The sequence below is a fragment of the Delphinapterus leucas genome, chromosome 14, assembly GCF_059928025.1.
Source record: "Delphinapterus leucas isolate spDelLeu-1000000601 "Yukka" chromosome 14, BTC_Dleu_Yukka2, whole genome shotgun sequence".
In the NCBI taxonomy this organism is placed as follows: Eukaryota; Metazoa; Chordata; class Mammalia; order Artiodactyla; family Monodontidae; genus Delphinapterus; species Delphinapterus leucas.
Window position 1 is genome coordinate 87,098,671 of NC_143142.1, and position 21,894 is coordinate 87,120,564.

Sequence of the window (21,894 nt, forward strand, 5' to 3'; positions counted from 1 at the left end):
ATACTGAGTGAAGTAAGTCAGACAGAGAAAGACAAATATATTATATCAGTTACATGTGGAATCTTAAAAAAGGGCACAAATGAACTTATTTACAAAGCAGAAGTAGAGTCACAGATGTACATAACAAACTTATGGTTACCATGGGATGGGGCGGAGGGATAAATTGGGAGATTGGGACTGACATATACACACTACTATATATAAAACAGATAACTAATAAGAACCTGCTGTATAGCACAGGGAACTCTACTGAATACTCTGTAATGGCCTATATGGGAAAAGAATCTAAAAAAGAGTGGAGATATGTATAACTGATTCACTTTGCTGTATACCTGAAACTAACACAACATTGTAAACTCTACTCCAGTAAAAGTTTAAAAACAAAACAAAACAGAACTTGACATAACCCAAAAGTCCATCATGGACTGAATGAACACTCTGTGGCATAGTCTTACAATGAAATACAACAGTGAAAATAAGTGAACTGCGGCTCTATGCACCAGCATCACTGAATCTCACAAACACAATATTGAGCAAAGAAGCAAGAAGCAGAATTTGGAAGAACTTTAAGAAAAAGTTCCAAAGCTGGGCCAACTGACGAATACTTCGTTTATTTAAAGACATCTAAATAGACTGTACAACCGTAAAGGCAAGGGGATGATTATTATAGTACCAGGAGAGCAGGCATCTCTAGGGGGAGGACATTCTCAGTCATGGTCACATATGGAGATTCCACGGTGTTGGTCCTGTTTTCTAGCTGTGCCCTGTGTGGTGATTCTGGGGAGGATATGTTTTATGCCCCCTTTTTAAATGTCTGATATAGTTATCAACTTCGAAATGAAAAGGAGGAAAAGAGCAGTCCTCCATGGAACCCTCTGACACACCAAGGAGGGTGAGTATAGAAAACCAACCTATATACAACCTACCAAGGCTGAATCATGAAGAAACAGAAAATTTGGATAAGCCGATAATGAGTAAGGAGATTGAAACAGTAATCAAGAAGCTCCCACCAAAGAAAAGCCCAAGACTAGGTGGTGTCACCAGTAAATTCTACCAAATATTTAAAGCAGAATTAACACCAATCCTTCTCAAACCCTTTCAAAAATTGAAGAGAGAACACTCCCAAACTCATTTTTATCAGAATTATCCTGATACCGAAGCCAGATAAAGACACAGCAAAAAAAAAGAAAACTATAGGCCAATACCTCTCACAAACATGGATGCCAACATTTTCAACAAAATATCCACAAAGTGATTCCAGCAGCACAGTAAGAGGCGCACACACCACGAGCAAGCAGACTTATTCCTGTAAAGCAACGAAGAACAGTGCATGTGATATACCACATTGATGGAAACCATATGCTCATTTCAACAGATGCACAAAACGCACTTCACAAGATTCAACATCCTTTCGTGCTAGAAACTCGCAACAAATTGTGTAGAGAAAGAACGTACCTCAACATAATACAGGCCAGATATGACAGAACCACATCTAACATCTTACTCGTGGTGAAACGTTCAAAGCTTTCCCACTATGACTAGGTACAAGACAAGGGTGCCCACGCTCACTTCTATTCAGCGTTGCACTGCAAAGTCCTCGCCAGAACAACAGGCGAGAAAAAGAAATAAAGTCATCCAAACCAGAAGGGAAGAAGTCAAAACGTCTCTGCAGATATGTGTAGGTATACATGTATGATGAAGAAAGAAACCTACGGAACTACATAGCGGGTACAGTGATAGAGGTGCAGCTCTCTTTCATGGATAAAGTGAGGATCTTGTAACTAATCATGTCTACTTTTCTGCTTGGGCTAAGAAACCTGGAGTTTGATTTCCTATTTGCCTTTTATAAGCATTTCATTAGTTTGGGTGCTTACTCACTTTTTCTATTGTTTCCATTGTCCTGACTTCCTCATGTTTTTCCCCTGATATAAACTGCTTCAAATCTCTTTCAGAACAAAATAGGGTATACATTCACAAACACATCACCATCATCCAAATTGATTTATAAATGACCAAGGATTATTATCTGCCTCCAATCTATTTTCTCAGCCTTACAAGGTACTCCACCCCTAACATGCATATGGTAGTACTGTCATATATATATATATTTTTTTGCGTTACGCGGGCCTCTCACCTCTGTGGCCTCTCCCGTTGCGGAGCACAGGCTCCGGACGCGCAGGCTCAGCGGCCATGGCTCACGGGCCCAGCGGGATCTTCCCAGACCGGGGCACAAACCCGTTTCCCCTGCATCGGCAGGCGGACTCTCAACCACTGCGCCACCAGGGAAGCCCCTGTCATATTTTGTCTAAACTTAACGTAGACTTCTGCTTTGATGCAACTAGGAGCATGAGGTTAACAGGTAAGCGGATTTGGTTTGCGTCTTGGATTTGCTTACAGGCTATGTAGCCTTAAGCAAATTACTTAACCTCTCTGAATCTCATTCCTAAAAGAGTACCTTGAAGGAATGTTGTACGGATTAGAAGTATTTTATGTAAGGCACTAAAACATGCTAAGAAGTTAAAGAACAGGAAATGTTCATTGCTAAATCCCATCTGCCATTCACTGGCTGCCTGATGTCGGGAGGTTGAAGAACCTGAACGTGTTTAGTTTTTTCAGGAATTGGATGTATATAAAACCCCTAACAGATAAGACTCATTTTAGTTTTTCCTTCTTTACCTCCTTCTTCACCTGTTGCCTCCACGTAGAAAACCCTTTACCATCTGTTAGCACCCAACCACTTACTAAGTTTCAGTTAAGAGAGGGGTCTTTTGTATTTACTTTTCTAACTATAATTAACGTTGTCCTTTTCAAGGTTCTCTGTGGATTTTTGACTAGTTTTGTGTTTCTTGCCCCATGGTTCCAAGTTTTTCGGGGGGACAGATTGTCTTGTTAACCTTTGTATTCCCTCATAATACCCTGCGTGCAGTTGGTGGTCATTATTTATGGCTTTGCATTAATTTTTCTGAGGATACTAAGACGATGTTAGACTACTTTCTTTTGGCTTTGCTTGACCTCACTTAGCACTCTGCCGTCATGTTCCTGTTCGGGTTTTGGGTTAAGTCAGTATGGGCAACAACAACAAAAATAACAGATGGACACATTTGAAATTGTAAATTTTAATGCATGACATCAGAGGATAGGAACATAAGTGACTTCTGGATGGGTCATCCTCAGTCCAAGGTCGATGTTTTGGGTAAATTTAGGCTCCCAGCCTTTTTGCCCCTGTGGTTTTCACAGGGATGCTCTCAAAGGCCTTCCGGAAGCAACCCGGGGAGATGGAGCGCCCAGTTTTCCTGGAATTACACGAGCATATACACACACAGGACGCAGACTACGCACGCGGCACAGGAAGGACCCGCGGCTGGGTTGTTTCTTTTACCTGACTCCACCTGGAAAGCTCCTTCTTACCACCTCGGCCCGTTACAAGGACACCTTTCCTACTTACTTTCCCGACGGCCTTACCGGCTGCGTTGACTTCGGCTGCCCAACACCTCGGGAGGCGCCGCCGCTAGGTGACCGCGGCCGCTCGCCCTCCGTCCGCCCAGGCCCGAACGGCCGACCGCGCATGCGCACGGCGCCGCTCCCAGCCCCCACCGCGCGCCCGCCCCCAACGCCCCGAACACGGCCCGCCAGGCCATGGAACCCGCCGAAGTTGGCGGGGTTCGAGCTCTCCGGTTCGCTCGCTTGGGCGCCTTCCCCCCGTGAGGCCCGCGGGCGCTCGGCCGGGACTCCGCGTCCGCTCGAGCCGCTCCGCCCGCCTCCGCCGCTCGGCCGGGTGCGCGCCGCGCCCCCGCGTCCGGTCCCCGCGCGTGCGCGCTCCGCCGAGTGTATGTGTGTGAGTGTGTGTGCGGCCGAGGGGTGGGCCGCCGCCGCCGACGATGCCGCGGGGCCGCCCCCCGAAGCCCAAGGAGAGCAAGGCGCGCGGCGAGACCGGTAAGCGGCCCCGGCCCGGCCGCGCTGTGCCGCTCCGCGCGAATATAGTCCCCCGACGCGGCGCGGGGGGCGCCGGGAGCGGGCTGGGCCGGGGGCGGCGGAGCGGGCTGGGGTTGGGGACCGGGAGCCGGGTCCGGGCCGAGGTGGGCGCTCTGCCACCGTCACCACCGCCGCCGCCGCCCGACTGCTGGGTCGCAGGGTGCGGGCGGAATGATACCGGCGCGGCGCGGCCGGCCCCTCCGCCGGGCTGGGCCTACTTTCCTGGGCCGCGCGGGCGGGCGGCGGGGCCGGGGGCGAGGCGCGCGCCGCCGCCCTCCTCCTCTCTCTCCTCTACTCTCTCTTCTCCTCCCCCCCCCGTTCCTCCTCCCCCCTCCACACTCCGTCCTCCTCCCCCGTCCTCGGCGTCTTCCTCCCGCTCCCCCGCCCGCCACCTTCCTCCCGCTCCCCCGCCCGCCACCTTCCTCCCGCTCCCCCGCCCGCCACCTTCCTCCCGCTCCCCCGCCCGCCACCTTCCTCCCGCTCCCCCGCCCGCCACCTTCCTCCCGCTCCCCCGCCCGCCACCTTCCTCCCGCTCCCCCGCCCGCCACCTTCCTCCCGCTCCCCCGCCCGCCACCTTCCTCCCGCTCCCCCGCCCGCCGCTCTCCCGGCCCGGCTGCCGCAGGTCGTGGGAGGCCTTTCTGAGGAGAAGGCGCCGGCCCGGTGTGCGTCCCCGGGGGTGGCGGGCCCGGCCCGACCGCGAGCTGCCGCGGCCCCGGGGGGGCGCCTGCGGGGGGCTCGGGAGCGGGTACCCCCGCGGTGACACGTGGGCCGAGACCGTGCGGGGCTCGTGTCCAGGTGCACCGTCTTCCGGGCCCGGGCTCGGTGGCCCAGCGTCACCCTCCCCTGAGGCTCGGGACCCAGGCGGGCGGGCGCTCCGGATTTCGGAAGAGAAAGAGGTGGTGTCTGGAAGGGAAGGCCGTTGCGTCCGTTCCATTTTGCCGCTGCGGCGTTTGGGAAGAGAGGAGGAGAGACTAGGTGTAAGATTAGCGGCGTTGTCAGTGCTCTTACTGCAGTTGCTGAAGTTCACGGGCATGGGAACCGGGCTGCAGCGCCCGCGAGTTTCCGCGGGAGAGGTGTCGCTGGAGAACAGGCCAGGTGTGCACGTTTGTAGTTGGCTAGTGGCTGCTAGAGTTCTCGTTAGTGGCTGATGGTGTCTGGAAGGAGGTCTTAAAGGCCTCGCTCCCTGATCGGGCCTTGTTTTGGTCAGTGTTAATTTTTTTTTCGTTAATATGATTTATGCAAAAAAATAACGTGAAGTGCAGTGTCCCGCAGTTCTTAGTCGCTTGGGAAAGGCTTAGGGTAGAGAAAGAATGTGAACTTTACATTGGAATACGGCTGCGACCTCTTCTTCCCCCAGTCTTTCCCGTCTGACCAAATGGCATCAACGTTCACCTGCTTTTTCGGGCCCCAAACTGAAAAATAATTCTTTCCCTTACTCCCCAAGGCGTTTCATAATTTTGTAGCTTCGCCCTCAGAGGCGTGTTTTCAGTCGGCCCTGCTCCCTCCCTCTGCAGTGTGACTGTGAGGCGGGCCTCTGTGGGAGCCTTCTGACTGGTCTTTGCTGGTCTCCATCACCTGTCAGCCTGAGGCATCTCTTTCAAATGTAAATAAGGTGCCACACCCTGATTAGAAGTATGCCGAGGATCCTTCATCCCTTTAACTTACAGTCCCACTCCTTGCAGGACCCTGCCTGATCTGGCCTGAGTCTGACTCTCCTTTCTCTTTCCTTGCCCTCAGTCCTTTGTTCCTGGACGAGGCCACGTTTGTTTCTGCCTCAGGGCCTTTGCTGCTCCCTATTCTGAGAAGCCACCCCTTTGCTCATTCTGGGCTTCAGCTTCCCGAGAGAGGCCTCCTTCCTCAGACCTTTCTGAAAGTTGCTTTCCCTGCCTTAGACCAGTCATTCTCTACCACAGTGGTTCTCAGAGTTGGTTCATGGACCCCTGGGAGTTCTGGAGACAGTTTCAGGCATCTGCAAGGTAAATATTCTTGTAGTGATACTAAGTCCGTTGGGCTTTTCACTAATCATACACAGGCCATTAAGGGTGAAACTGCTGACTCTTCAGCAGGAGCCGTGGTGGCGACACCCAACCCTGTGAGGCAGCGCTATATTCATGTATTTCACTCAAAACAACGTATTGCAACAGAGAGAAAGCAGAAGCAGATGTGAGCATCCACCTGTCTTCTGTTACAGGAGACCTTGAGAAGATGTACAAAAGTGAAAACTCCTCTTACTATGTTTTTGGAGAGTATGTTTTACACAAAAATGTGTGTTTATGTTAACATGGACTAGATTTATTTTTCAGTGAATAAGCGTTTGGAAAGTTGCTCAGTTTTAATTTCTAGTAGGGCAGCTGTCAATAGGTATAACCTGTAGAAAGTTAAGGTCTTTGGGGTCCTCCGTGATGTTTAAGAATATCGAGGGGTTCTGAAACCAAAAGGTTTGGGGACTGTTGCTCTAACAGTTTACGATTTTAATTACGATTTTAATGTTTCTCATAATCTGAAATTATATTGCTTGTTTTTCTGTGTCACTCATTATGAATTTTATTCTAAGAAAAACATGGAAGGTAGGAGGTGGGGATTTTTACACAACACCTATATTTCCCCTATATTTTTATAGGGGAAATGAGGCTCAGAGAGGTTAAGTGATATGGAAGGTCTACTCAGCTAGTAAGTGTCAGAGTTGGATTTGAATCTGCCTTTGAGTCCAAAGGGTCCATTGCATTGCTCTGCCCTCATAACTATAAAGCCCTACATGTGGGTTAATTCATTTATTCAGCAAGCATTTTGAAGCACTTCTTGTCGTAGGTGGGCACTGTGCTAGGGGCTGAGGGTGCAGAGTTTAAGAAGAGAGACGAGGTCTCTGCCTTGGGTCTCAGGACGGTGTGTGTCCTCTGACGGCAGGAACACTGTTTATGGCAGCAGGTAACGGTCACTGGTGGTCTAGGCTTCCCAAGGAAAATGATGTCAAAACTGAAACCTCCAGAAATGAGGAGGAGGTCTGCTCAAAAAATTTCCTTTTTTTTTTAAATGCAACTTAGCAAAGTGATCATTATACATATACATATATTCTTTTCCAGATTCTTTTCCATTATAGGTTATTATAAGGTATCAAGTGGAGTTCCCTATTCCCTACTGCTATACAGTAGGTCCTTGTTGTTTATCTGTTTTATATATAGTAGTGTGAATATGTTAATCTCAAACTTCTAGTTTCTCCCTCCCCCTCACCCCCAATCCCCTTTGGTAACCATAAGTTTGTTTTCTATGTATGTGAGTCTATTTCTGTTTTGTAAATGAGCTCATTTGTATCTTTTTTTTTTTAGATTCTACATATAAGTGATATCATGTGGTATTTGTCTTTCTCTAACCTACTTCACTTAGTGTGATACTCTCTTGGTCCATCCACGTTGCTGCAGATGGCATTCTTTCATTCTTTTTTTGTGGCTGAATAATATTCCATTGTATATATGTACCACATCTTTATCCATTCCTCTGTTGATGGACATTTAGGTTGCTTCCATGTCCTGGCTATTGTGACTAGAACTGCTCTGAACATTGGGGTGAATGTATCTTTTCGAATTAGAGTTTCTCCGGATACATGCCCGGAAGTGGGATTGCAGGATCATATAGCAACTCTGTTTTTAATTTTCTAAGGAATGTCCATACTGTTTTCCATAGCGGCTGTATCAATTTACATTCCCACCAACAGTGTAGGAGGGTTCCCTTTTCTCCACACCCTCTCCAGCATTTGTTATTTGTAGACTTCTTGATGATGGCCGTTCTGACTGGTGTGAGGTGATACCTCATTGTAGTTTCGATTTGCGTTTCTCTAATCGTCAGCGATATTGAGCATCTTTTCACGTGCCTGTTGGCTATCTCTATGTCTTCTTTGGAGAAATGTCTATTTAGGTCTTCTGACCATTTTTTGATTGCGTTGTATGTTTTTTTGATATTAAGCTGTATGAGCTGTTTGTATATTTTGGAGATTAATCCCTTGTCAGTAGAATAAAAACGTGTCTTAAAGTAATAATTACCTTTAGGACATAAGTAAAGAAGTAAGCCCCATCTGTTACATAAATTGATGGGGGAGTATTTGTTGAGCACTCGCCTTTGTGCCTGGCACTGTCCTGGGAATATAAAGATGAGTGAGATAGGGTTTTTTTTTATCATTGTTATTTTAGTTTACTCTTAATAAGCCGTAATGTGATCTGGATGGAAACTACATTTTGGGATCTTGTATGGCTTCTGTTTTTCCAGTAGAATGGTGCAAACCTTTTCTGCCTAGCTTGAACCTTTAGTTGGTCTCCTGCTAAGTTTCTGTTTTCTGTTGAAGGGATATTTGTTAATACTTCATTTCCAGAGAGCTGAGGCAGGCAGACCTTGAGCCAAAGGAATAAACAATTCTGTTCTTGCTCAGATTACCAATTCAGGCCATTTTAGATTTTCTCCGATGAATTCAGTAACTCTGTACTCTTCCTTCAAGGGGCGGAGACTGCTAGCATAGCTAACAGAAGTAGAGCTTGAACTTCTTACAGGGCAGTAGGGGAAGTGCTCTGAGGCTTTAAGGGGACTCTGCTTCCCTGGCAAAACTAGGTGTCATTGGTGGGTAACAGTTAAGGGGAGATAGATTCTGCTTAAAATAATTACTTTCTATCAATATCAGGTATTGAAGGATGAAAAGATTTCTTCAGAAAGGAGCAACCTGTACTCTCCATAATCGAACTTTTTAGGTAGACAGAAACTTGGAGTATTTAGTATTTTGAAGAAAGTGTGATTAGATAAGACACAAAATCTAAAGATTTTATGATCCTGGAATCAAGTAGTGAGTTAACATGGTTCAGAATCTTGGTCTTTGACACAAACCTAGCCTGGGAAAACCATAGTAAACCTAATTCTTCATTAGATAGAGTCAATTCAGCAGTTCTAAAATGCTTAATGTATATCAGCGTTTTTACATTGTCTCCATACGCAAAGACAGTGCTCAAGGAATTAGCAATATTTTTCAAACTTCTTTTTTGTTTTAGAATTCTCTCACGTGGAATATCGCAGCAAGACCTCCGGTGGTGGTGTTCACCCTTGGAGCGCATTATGGAGTCATGTGGGGAGCTTTTAAAGCTCTCGATGACTGGGCCTCATCCAGTGACATCTGAGCCTATGGTGGGACCCGGGCATCACGGCTTTTAAAGCTCACAGGAGATTCCACTGTGTGGTCCAGGCTGAGGCCGCTCTGCTGGGAAGGAGGGAGGGAGGGAGCTGGGGCTCCGAGGTGCCTTCCTCTAGCATTTCTCTCAGCAAACGTGAAACCTGTGGCTTTTCTGGGTTAAAATGAAAAATGTATATAATCTAATAAACTGCAGGAACAGACTGTGCTCTCTTAATACCTCAATTCTTTAACTGAATTCAAAACCTCAGTTGTCTGTAGGTCAGACACTAATGCAAACTAGCGAGGCAGTTAAAGGTAGTAGGTGATAGCAGTTGATAGCTGGCTCTGGGGTTTCGGAGAATTGGAGTTCCTATTTTTTCCACAGGGGCCGGCTCCTACTTTGCTCCATTTAATTATTGCCACAGCTAATGATTTTTTTTCAGGAGAAGCCAGAAATGTGTTTTTTGAAACTCCTTTATTATTGTATTTAGGTGACTAATTTAATTGAATAGAACATCTATGTAGAAAAGTGCGTAGATTTTAAGTGAAAAGCTTCATGAATTTTCATATGTAACCAGAACATTAGCAGTACCTTAAAAGTTCCCCTTGTTCTCTCTATTACCTGCTGACCCCCACTGTCCTCTTTTGATACCGTAGATTAGGTTTAACTGTTTTTGAACTAAATGGAGTTCATAGTATGTACCCTTTTCTTTCTGGCTTCATTCATTCAATATTTGTTTTTATGAGATGATCCTCCTTATTATATAGCAGAAATTTGTTCGTTTTTCATAGGTATATAGTATTCTGTTGTGTGAACATACTATCGTTTAATTTATCCTTTCTACTATAGATATTTGGGTTGTTTCCAGTTTTGGGTTATTACAAATAAGTGCTGCTAGGAACCTTCATGCATTTCCGGGTCATGGTGGGCAGTGGTGAGTGATCGTACCAGTTCACTCTCCCACCAGTAGGGGATTAACCTCCCATTTGCTCTGTAGTCTTTGCCTTCTCACTCTCTTTGCACTTGGCATTGTCTGTCCTTTTAATATTTTAGCCCTCCTGGTATGTGTAGTGTTATCTCGTTTTGATTTTTAATTTGCAGTTCTGTGCTAATAAGGGTTTTATGTTTATTACGCATTTGTTCTCTTGCGTGAAGCTCTTAAGTCTTTTCGCATTTTTCTACTGAGTTGGATGTTTGTTTGTCTTTAGTTAGTAGACTTTTTAGAGCAGTTCTTAGGCTTGCTCAGAGCTCAGCCGATAGTTTGGACTTCCTGTAGACTGTACTCCGTATCTTTCTCCTCACGGCCTCCCGTTATTAATGTCTTGTTCTAGCGAATGAACCAATTCTGATTCATTATTATAAACAAAGTCTATAGCTTACATTAGGATGCACTGTCTTCATAGCTTTGCCTGCTCCAGAACGGCATATAGTTGGAATCATATAGTATGTAGCCTTTTCAGACTGCGTTTTACTAAGCAGTGTGCATTTTACATGTCTCCGTGTCTCTTGATGGCTTGATTAGCTCCTTTCTTTTTATTGCTGAATAATATTCATTATATGGATGTACCACAGTATATTTGTTTACATTTTGAAGGACATCTTGGTTGCTTCCAGTTTTTTGGTAATTATGAATAAAATTGGTGTATACATTCATACGCAGGTTTTTGTGAGGGCATGAGATTTTAGCTCATTTGAGTAAATGCCAAGGAGCATGATTGCTAGATCAGACGGTGAGACTATAAACAGCTTTGTGAGAACTTGCTAAACCTCTCCACGGTGGCTGCACCATTTTGTGTTCTCACGAGCAATGAATGGGAGTTCCTGTTGTTCTGCGTCCTTGTCAGCATTTGGTATTATTGATTATTTTGGACTTTTAGCCCTTCTAATAGGTGTGTGTTATTGGGTATCTCATTGTTTTAGTTTGCATTTCCCTTATGACTTATGATCTTAAGCATCTTTTCATGTGCTTGTCATCTATATATTTTTGGTGAAGAGTTAACATGTATTTTTATTATTGATCCATAGGAGTTCTTTATGTATACTGCACATGAGTTCTTTGTACTTTCATGTTCACTCTTTCAAGGATAATCTTTTCATGAAAGAAGTTTTTAACTTTAATGTTGTCCAATTTATCAGTCCTTTCCTTTATGCGTAGTACTTTCGGGACCTGTTTAAGTAATTTTTGACAATTATAATCATGAAGACATTTTCATCTAGAAGCTTTATTGTTTTACTTCTCACCTTTAGATTGATAACACCAACCGAAATTGATTTTTGTTTATGGTGGAAAGGTCGAGACTTTTTACATGTGGATGTCTAATTAATCTGCACTATTTATTGGAAAGGTCATCCTTTGTCGTACTGTAGTATCACCTTTGTTGTAAATCAGGTGACTGTGGAGGTGAAGAATTGTTTTTGCATTCAGTTCTCTCCCATTGTTTTTTGGTTTCTGCCTGTTCAATTTCTTACTGTCTTAATTACTTTTAGTCCAAGTTTCGGTATCTAGTGGTGTGAATGCAAGTCCTCTACTTTGGTTTTCATTTTCATGGTTGTCCTAATAATTTTTGGTACTTCTCAGTTTCATCTAGATTTTATTTTTTAAATTTTTTAAAATATGATTTGAGAGGTTTTAAAAAATATTTATTCATTTAGGCTGTGCCGGGTCTTAGCTGCGGCATGCGGCATCTTTTAACTGCAGCATGTGGGCTTCTTAGTTGTGGCATGTGAACTCTTAGTTGCAGCATGCATGTAGGATCTAGTTCCCCGAGCAGCAGTCGAGCAAGGGCCCCCTGCGTTGGGAGCGTGGAGTCTTACCCACTGGACCACCTGGGAAGTCCCTCATCTAGATTTTAGAATCAGCTTGTCAGTTCCGTAATGATTAATGACACTGAGCATCTTTTCATGTACTTGTTGGCCATTTGTATATCTTTGGAGAAATGTCTATTCAAATCCTTTGTTCATTTTTTAATTGGGTTGTTTGTTTTTTGTGCCTTTTGTAAGAATTCTTTATATATTCTGGTTACTAGGCCCTTATCAGATATATGACTTACAAATATTTTATCCCATTCTGTAGCTTGTCTTTTTACTTTCTTGATAGCATCCTTTGATGCACAAAGGTTTTAAATTTTGATGAAGTCCAATTTATCTACTTTTTCTTTGGTGTCATATTTAAGAAACCATCATGCCTCCACAGTCATTAAGCTTTTTCCTTTTGTCTTCTTCTGAGAGTTTTATAGCTTTAGTTCTTAAACTGATGTCTTTGATCCATTTTGAGCTATTTTTTGTGTGTGGTATGGAGTGAGGTGGATGTCTCTGATCCACCTTCCTTCTTTTGCATGTGGATAGCCGTTTGTCCAAGAACCATTCGTTGAAGAGACTGTTCTTTCAGTGAGTGGTCTTGGCCCCCTTGTTGAAAAATCAGTTCGCGATGGAAGTATGGGTTTGTTTCTGGACTCTCAGTTCTATTCAATTGGTCTGTATGTCTATCCATGTGCTAGTACCTCGTACTAAATTTCAAGTGTACTTTATACTAAGACACTTTAAAATAAATACATAGCCAGTAAAATTGTGAGTTCTTGTGCTGCCTAAAATCACCTCACGGACTGCTGGTGGTACGCTTGTCACACTTAGAAGACACTATCTCTGCACATTTTTAGGAAATATGTAGTTGCTAATCATTGTGTAGCAAACCAAGGCCCCGATGCTCATTGTTGCATTTATTGAAAATGCTTGGCAGAAAGCCTTTAGCGGGTGGGGTAAGAAGACGTGGAGTGAGGTACATAGGTATCGGGCAGAATGGTGAAATACAGAGATAGCTGCCTTTATTGTATTAATTTTCTGAAAATTATTATTTAGGGCAATGTCCAGTCTTTCTATCCCATGACTAAGACAAAGGTCTTAGTTTTAAGGAGATTATGCCTAAGTAAATGTTAAGGTTATTTATTGTAGAAGGTAAAGCATGGTATATGTCAGCCCTTTATGCCTTTATCGCTCTGGGATGTCCCTGGGGTGCCACGGAGCTTGGAGGGTAACAGACATTGCAGGGATTGCAGTAATGCTGGCTGGCCGGTATGGAACCCCGGTTTACCCTCTGGGGCAGGGGTAGCAGGCTTCTTCTGTAGCGCCAGATGGTAAATGTTTTAGACTTTGTGGGTGTTAAGGTCTCTGCTGTAACTTTGAATTGCTGTCGCAGCCCCCAAACTGCCACAGTAATACGTAAACCAGTGAGCGTGGCTGAGTTCCATGAAACTCTGCTTACCAGAAAGGCTAGACCCTAGTTGGTTGACCCCAATCTGGAAGAAAAAACAGGAATGAAAAGGAAAGTTGCATATTATAGCACTTTACTTTGGCGTAAACCTTCTATTGATATATAACATACAGAGAAGAATAGAAATTATGTTCAGTTCAGTGAATTTTCAGAGCAAGAACTTTCTCATATAATCAGCACCCAGATTATATGGGTTGTATTAATAATTCATATAATTATTTATATAATTTCTTAGGTTAAGAAATGGGGCGTTACCAGCACCCTAGAAACCCCCATCATGCTCCGTCCAGTCAGTACCCTCGTAAGACTAACCCCTGTCCTGATATCTCACAGCCTAGATTTTAGTTTTGCCCATTTCACTTCAGAGTTTTACCTAAAAAGCTCAGCTGTGCTAAAACCTGAATGCTGACAAATGTGGGAGGAGCAGTAGAAAATGGGAGAAAAGAAAGTAGAAAGGAATTTTTAAAAAAGTAGAAATGAGGGGAAAGAATGGTGGCGATTAGGCAAGGTGGTACCGATTTGAAGTAGGGGGGTGACTGTCAGACTTCCCAGACGTCTGCTTGGTGACTTCAGAGAGCACTGTGGTGTCAGAGGGTGACAGAGTGAGAGCAGGTGGTTGATGGTTAAAGAGCTGGGTTCTTGGAGGAATGTAGGGAATGATGGAAAGAGGGAAGTGAGGCTAGTGCCTGTTGAGGGCAGAGGATGGGGAGAGCAACTCTATTTTGGAAAGATTTTTATTCAAAACAAAATAAAAACAGGTTAAAAGTTTGGGGTTTAGTTACTTTAGAAATTGAAAATGCCTCGTCAGTATTTATGGGTAGCTGAGATCTTAAATGCACAGTGCTTAAGAGTTTCAGTCGAGAGATGCGAATTTGAGTTAAATCCCTGAATGCTATAAATGCAGTAGGTTTTGCTGGAACTTGGTGTCACATCGTAGGTATTTTGCGTGGAAGAGATCCACCTAGGTTCTTCCAATTCGGGATGTGGATGACCTTCGCCATGCAGATAAGCTGGCCGGTCTGATGTGCTGGGCCTGTTCTGGGAAGAGCAGTTTGAAAGCCAGCTCATCTTGTCCCCGCCGTTACATGCCAGGCCTGCCTGTGGGTAGTTACCATGGGAGAGCGTGGTCTGGAGTGATGGGTAGGGTATTGAGTAGCAAGGACGAGCATTAAAGAGGTGGCCGTGCTCCGAGACGGTTGATGGGCTTTTGTCCCCATGGCACCAGGAAGCGTCGTCTTGTTTAATCTGCACAACCCCGTGATAGGCTATATCATTTTGGGGTGGTAGAGACACAACCATTATTATGTACTGTTTAGAATCTCTGTGTAAAGAGTTAAACTGATTTTGAAACTGGTCTTCAAGTTTTTCTCAGGGAAGCAAAGGTGCTCAATTTCTGATCTTCGTAACCCGGTTTTTGTTTAATTTTGATAGTGAAGTGGAGTTCTTGGTGGCGGGAAGGGTGAGCAGTTGAGGAGAGCGGTGGGCCTGTCTGTGTGTGAGGCGACGTGTGTGTGAGGGGACGTGTGTATGGGGACAGTCTGGGTCCTGCCTGGGGTCCTGCCTCCGGAGGCTTCCTTGCACCAGTGAGATCTCATGATGGCTCCTCCCCGGTCCTCTCAGAGGGCAGAAGCACATAGGTGAGAAGTACTGTTCTGGATGAGCTCTTAGATTTGAGCACTGCCAAATGCAGGTGGCTCTGTGCTTATTCCCATTCTGTCTGGGGGAGCAGTAGGAATATGTGCGGCCCAGGGTCTCATGGTGAAGTTCTAGCTGCCTCTTAAAAATGCAGCCATACTCAGGAGGACTGATGTGAATTGATCACACCTTAACCTAGATCCCTAGCCCCTTAGAAATCCGGGGGCCCTGTGGCTGCAGAGACCGCTCACCCCCAACAGTGGACACGTGCACACGCGTGTATGTTGGTGTGTAGTTTTCTTGGAGTTGGTGGATCTCCTGAAGCCCATCCTAAGGATACGTGAATTTCATAGACCTCTTTCTGAACAAGTACTCTGGGGACCAGACATGTGAATGAACTTGAAGAGCTGGTGCCTAATTGGGGTTGTTTTGAGGCCTAGGACTCTCCCAATAAAGGGCCAACTCTGAGCAGAAAGAAAGCCAAGTGTGGGGTTAGCACCCCCCAGCCCTGGAGAAAGGCTTTGCTCTCTCAGTGCCGAGAGAAACAGCCGCGAAGCAAAGTGAAAGTCTAGAGATGCTGTGGACTTTAAAATTAGACTCATCGTGGAAACTAAAACATGTTTTGTTTTTTTCCTTCCCAGTTACACTGTAATTTGAATTGTTTTAAGTTTGTCTTTGGACCAAATTAATATTATGTTATCAACAGCGGGAAGGGACCTACTGAAAAAGTCATTTTATTACATTTGGAGCTTTGTTAAAGAGCGAAGTCTTGCTGCTTAGGATAAAACTATTTTCTAGAAAAGTCTTAATTCATAAGCAAAATGACATCATTTTTCAGTTTTAAATGTACAGTTTTTTATCTCAGGGGTTTATCAATTGCAGTTAATTAAATCAAATTAATTCTCATTTTTAGATAACATATTAAGTAGTTTCAACATAGAGGCTATGAAAATTGTTTCATTCTCCATCCTGAAATAGCATTTTAATTTTGCATTTTAGAAATTAAGTTGAGGGGCTCTTATTGTATTCAGGCTTTAGGCTAAAACACTACTGAGTTCTTAAAACACAGCTGTCAACAGATATCTTACTTGTGCCTTCAGTGTTTCTTCCCATAGTACAGGCTTTTCAAAAGGGAATAATGTATCAATTAATGTGGTCCCAGCAATCATTTTATTTGGGCCTGGGGAGTCATACAACATTTTGTTATTAGTTTGGTATAGAGATTCTGAATGTATGGGCTTTGAATGTGGATAGAGTTAAGAATAAATAGAATAAAAATTATGTATATTTCCCTTAGTAGATCCACTTTGTTTCTGAATGAAGTTACAGTCTTTTGAATTACATCAGTGTTTCTCAAAACTGGAATCGCTTTACTGGAGGATCTGCCGGGAGGATTTTTTGGAGCTCTTGTCGGCTTTCTCCATCCCCTTCTGCTCTGTCTCCAGCATGGTTTCACCCCACCTCCCATCGTTGGAATTTCACAGCTCTTGCTTTTGAGCAGATTCTGCTGTAGACCAGGAGGACTGTTGGCCAAACAGGGGACTGCAGGCCATTTGCTCAGAACAGGCATGTGAAGGTCTAGAGAAAATGCTGGAATGCTGTGTTCACCACATGGACGTTTGAGAAATAGAAGACATTCCTGAGCTTTACTGAGTCTTAAAATTAGCCCCTCACCCTACTTGCAAATTTCTAATATTTTGGGGTCAAGTTGGATACAAAGAGTTGTACGTGACATATTTCTGTCTTCGTCTAGTTAATATGGATTGTATATTTGTGCCGAAATTATAAGACTTGGAGTATTATTTTCAAGAATTGAAGACATTTAGGAATCTTTATTTTATGAAGTTCTTGGTAAATTTTTGTGATTATTGCATATTTGTTCTTGTTTGAAAATACTTTTAAGTTTATAGCCATTTACCTAAATGTAAGCACACGGTACACTAGAAAGCACACTGTAAAACCTGAGGATTGTTCAAAGCACTGCAACTCTTTACCTTCCTAAAACCATAACTATGTGAGAGAACAAAAGGTTTTGCTTTTTTGACTTTATCTTGCTTTGCAGCAGTTTTCAGAGGTAGATTGAACTAGTGCATCAGCTTTTATATTTCTCCTAGAGTTTTGTTTACTGAGTGATTTAAGAAACTGGGTTATTGATGAATGCTCAAAGTGACTCAGAGGAGAAGTGCCTCTGTGATTTGTTGTGACTGAGAAATAGCATTGAGCAGGCAGGCAAGGTTAAGAAACACGGAGGCTTTTGTGTGTCGTTGAGTGGGTACTAAGCCTCAGGAGTTTAGTTTCAGGTTTCTGACAGCCCTGTTAACAGATGTTAGAATCCTGTAGTCCCATGTCTCAGTCATCTCAGCATTTCTCATTTCTAACTTAAAAACATGTCCATTAAAAAAATTTAAGGTACCATTCATTTCATCTGAAATCTCTCATAAATCTGATATAATTTGGTTTCGAAACAATAACCAGATAATTTAGCTTCGTTTATATGCTGAGAATAACAACTGGTGTTTATTGTTTATACTTATGCGATTTTATAGATGGAGTTTTAACATTGAATGCGGAGAGCACTAATTATGCCTGTCAAGTGCCGAGCTTCCATAAATGTGAAATCTGTCTGCTATCTTTTCCAAAAGAGTCCCAGTTTCAACGCCACATGAGGGATCACGAGCGAAATGACAAGGTATGTATTTTAAAAAGGGATGTCAGAAATGTGAGCGTTGAAACTGGAGGAATTGTGAAAATCAACATGTAAACATTTTTCTTATTCCTAAATTGTGGAACATTCCATATTATGTAAATAAATATTTTGACGTTTAGTTTTTGGTTGTAGTTGTATTTCTACCCATCATTAGATAATGAAAGAAAGTGAGAGCTAGTCTGGTGAATCTAATGAAGTTATTTATGAGTGGACAAAGAAATAATCTTAAAATATGACTTTCTTCAGTAGTTTCAATTTCCCTTATCTTTTTTCTCACTGCTGTGGCCTCTCCCGCTGCGGAGCACAGGATCCAGACGCGCAGGCTCAGCGGCCACGGCTCACGGGCCCAGCCGCTCCGCGGCATGTGGGATCCTCCCGGACCGGGGCACGAACCCGTGTCCCCTGCATCGGCAGGCGGACTCTCAACCACTGCGCCACCAGGGAAGCCCCAATTTCCCTTATCTTGGTGTGTTTTTCTCCAGCAGGCAGTGTTACCTTTAAGTGGTCTTGCATTTTAAGAGGGTACTTGAGATGTTTTAGATCTTATTTCCGCAGGGAGCAGCGCTCTCTTGAATAGGGATTTGAACTCTCTTGCAAGTGTGCCCCTTGTGGGGTATGTCAGGTGTGTTAGTGTGCTAATGGAACGAGCTGCCTGAGAGTTGGAAAGTGGCAGTTAAAACTACAGTGAAAAGAGTGATTGCCGACTTTTCTCTAGGTTAGGAGGATGTAAGCTAGTGAGCCATCTGAGACCAGAAAAACACCAGGGATCTCTTTTCTGGAGGACGGGATCTGACCAACTCCAGCCTTACTTTCGGCATGAATGATGCTGCTGTAACTATGATAATGTGGTACCGACACCAGTACCCGCTGGCGTTACTCTCCCAAGCTGAAAAATCTGAAGATACTGGCCCATTAGGGTCTTGATATTTACAAGAGAAATACCAGTGATTACTTTATCTTTCTACTAGTAAGTGGCAGAATACCTTCCATTTGGGGGATATTTTAGATGAGGATAAGCAACTCTGTTAAAATCTAGTGAAAGTTTTCACAATTACTTAGTTTACTTGAAGTGATTTTGTTTACAGCAGTGGAGTTGTCATAAAAGAAGGGAAAAAATCCCACCCAATGAGTTGAAGTGTCTCACTTTTATTTTCGTAGTGGCTACATTCTGATACGTTTATATTGCAGCATTTCTTATTAGAAATATTTTCTACATAGATGTGGTGTCTCCTTACACTCCTTTGAGAAATACTGTAAGGAGTTTTACTGTGTCCATTTTGGATTTATTGACTTCAGGTCCAGAAGGACTTCAGAAGTTCCTTAGAAAACTTATCTGTGGATTATGGTGCTTGTTAATATTTGAATGACATTCATTGTGGAAAGATTGTGTTTCAGTGCTTCTCGACTTTTTTCTCCACCTAGCCACATCGATGTGACCAGTGCCCCCAAACCTTTAATGTTGAGTTCAACTTGACACTTCACAAATGTACCCACAATGGGGAGGATCCTACCTGTCCCGTGTGTAACAAGAAATTCTCCAGAGTGGCTAGTCTCAAAGCACATGTTATGCTGCATGAAAAGGAGGAGGTAATTATTTCAGCCTATACTTTGTTCACGGATTTTTAAAATGCATCTGATCCTTAGTCAGGAGGATGTTAGGGTTAAACTAGTTTTAAAAAGCCTTTGGTGTAGGTTTCAAGGAGTCAGTTATCATTAAATTTGCCTTGGCTAGTCTCCAGGTCACTGGTAAAGTGTTTATTTTGGGGTCATGTCAGCACCTTGGGGTAGAGACATTTTAGTGTGTAGTATATTGGGGGAATCAAAGTATGTCCACAGTGGCTGGCAGAGGTGCCCCGCACTCTTTTTTTCTTAATAAAAATTAACTTTTTTAGGATTCTGAGTGGCCCAAAGTAAAGTTTCTGCCTCTGAAGATGGTAGAATCTCCTTGCTTGGCTCCTGGATCCCCTGACACGTGGGAATTTGGGAGAAGAGAGGAAATTCATGATGACCCAAAGCAGTTTATGCACCACAGTGAATAGTCCTGAAAGGTCCACAGGCCTAGTCTTGGGACAGAGTGAAGGATGACAGGGACGTGCCGCTGGTGTGCACCAGAGAGGCCTGCCTGCTCTTGGGACGGGCGGGCTCACTGTGACGTATACACGGCTGTTGCTTAAAGTGTTACCCCCCATTGTTACCATAGAAAACTAGGGAAATGCAAATGTAAAAAGCAGTCACCCAGGGATAATTACAGATAACTGTTTGGTATAGTTTCCTCCAGAGACAGAAAAACATACAGCGTTTAAATTGCATATATAAAATTTGCATCCTGAAAATTGAGTTTATTATACTTTGTATATCGGTTTGTACCCTCTTTTTATGTCTTTAATTTTTTATATAAAATAAGTTATTTTTATCTTTTAAAATCTTATTGTATAAGTAATACATGTTTATTTTGGGAAAAGTTAGAAACTAAAGATTAACAAAAGTAACGTAAAAGAACCAATGATCACACCAGTGGGAGAGAACGCATATGCAGCTGACCTTTGAACAACGTGGGTCTGAACTGTGTGGGTCCACTTAAACGTGGAGTTTTTCAGTCAGTGTGTATGACAGTACTACATGGTGCGGAGTTGGCTGACTCCAAGGGTGGGGAGCCGTGGACGTGGAGGGCCACCCTGAGGTTATGCTCGGATTTTCAACCGCGCGGGGTCGGCGCTCCAGACCCTGGTGTTGTTCAAGGGTCAGCTGTGTAGTCTTTCAGGCCTTTTTTTTTTTTTTTTTTAGCTAGACATACACTTCCCGTAATAGTTTATATACTTAAGGATAGTTTTTTTAGTGCAAATACATACTGTTTTGTAACCCACTCTTTTCCTTTAATACATTGTGAATACATCTTTTCCTCTTTCACTTACTGAATCATGCGTGTTTTCCCCATGTCACTATTTTAAATTGCTTTATTAAAGTCTTCAGGATCTGGATATAGCATTATGATATTTTTACCATTTCCTTTATTATTTAACCTTTAAGTTGTTTATACTTTTTCAGTATTATAAATAATACATCTTTGCATGTATCTTTAATCGTTTCATTAGGATAGATTCCTAGAATTGGATTTACTGAATTAACAAGGCTTTTTCAAGTTCTTTATAGAATGCCACGTTATGTTTTCGAGAGCGCATGCTGCTTTATACCTTCTCCTGCAGACTGCAGGCCTGCCTGTCTCACTCAGCTGTAGCGCTGTCCAGAAATGGCCATTGTTTTCGTTTTAAAAGGCAGAACGTGTTTAATTTTGGAATAAGTTCACACAGTGAGACTCAGACAGCAGAGAAAGGGTTAGAGAGTGAGACTTAAGTCTCCATCAGGCCCGACGTTCAGTCCTCCTCCCAGGAGCTGCCTGCACAGCAGTCTCTTCTGCATCCTCCCAGGGGCTTTCCGTGCGCGTACACATCTCTGCATCCCCGGGAATACCACGCAGTAGCAGTATTCTGTGCTTTTTCTTCAGTTGGCTCTGTCTTAGGTATTGTTGCAGCAGCCGCATGGTGTTACACTGGGTGCATTGTGTACACCCGTGTCATGATCAGCAGGTCTCTGCGCAGGTTGTTTCTGCCCTTTGCGTGTAGCTGCAGTGAGCAGTCTGTTCATTGACGGGTTCTGGCTCTTACGATTTGCTTAGAAATGCTTCCCAAGTGTACAATCACCATTTTTTAAAATCCCACCGTGTCTTCTAATGCAGGTCCGCAAGGTGTAGGGCGCACCTGTATTTCAGAAATCCTGAGTTCACACTCATTCCTCCAACCCCAGCCCCTCTGTACAGGGCGCCCACCTGCCCCCCAGTTCCTGGTTGTGTGTCCCTTCCTCCACGGCGGGGCGGGGCTCCCAGCAGTGCGCGCGCCCCTCCCCTCGTGTGCTGGGTGGTCCTGTGTTAACACTGGAAGTCGTTTCACAGTGGCTTGGCCCAAACCACTGTACGTGAAGCGCGTTTCGGATCTGAGGTCAGTACAGGGTTGTTGCATTCGTTGGCTTTCTCTTTTAGGCCCCCTTCCCATTCTTACGATCTGCGGCCCTCAGTTTACTGCCCTCAATTAGGGTCGGGCTCGTAAGACCAGAGACAGCCCCATGCAGGCAGAGTAGGGATTGAGGGCCGGGGAGGTAGTCTTTGAACATTAGGG

At 44.0% G+C, this 21,894-nt stretch overlaps 1 protein-coding gene across 15 annotated transcripts in view; it reads left to right on the top strand.

Annotated features, from left to right (window-relative positions):
* The first annotated feature begins 3,603 nt into the window (after positions 1-3,603).
* The window catches only part of ZNF236 (zinc finger protein 236), a 102,440-nt gene continuing 84,149 nt past the window's right edge, over positions 3,604-21,894 (top strand). For 8 of the 15 annotated variants that reach the window (XM_089895331.1, XM_089895333.1, XM_089895340.1 and 5 more), the window contains exons 1-4: positions 3,604-3,933; positions 17,565-17,707; positions 18,033-18,191; positions 19,148-19,312. In XM_089895331.1, the coding sequence (XP_089751457.1) occupies positions 3,879-3,933; positions 17,565-17,707; positions 18,033-18,191; positions 19,148-19,312 (522 nt within the window). In that variant the 5' untranslated portion in view covers positions 3,604-3,878. Of the gene's footprint in view, positions 3,934-4,463; positions 4,635-4,832; positions 5,068-5,709; positions 5,949-6,870; positions 15,021-15,052; positions 16,743-17,564; positions 17,708-18,032; positions 18,192-19,147; positions 19,313-21,894 lie in introns of those variants that run through there. The other 7 variants (XM_089895339.1, XM_089895344.1, XM_089895338.1 and 4 more) reach the window with 7 other exon arrangements.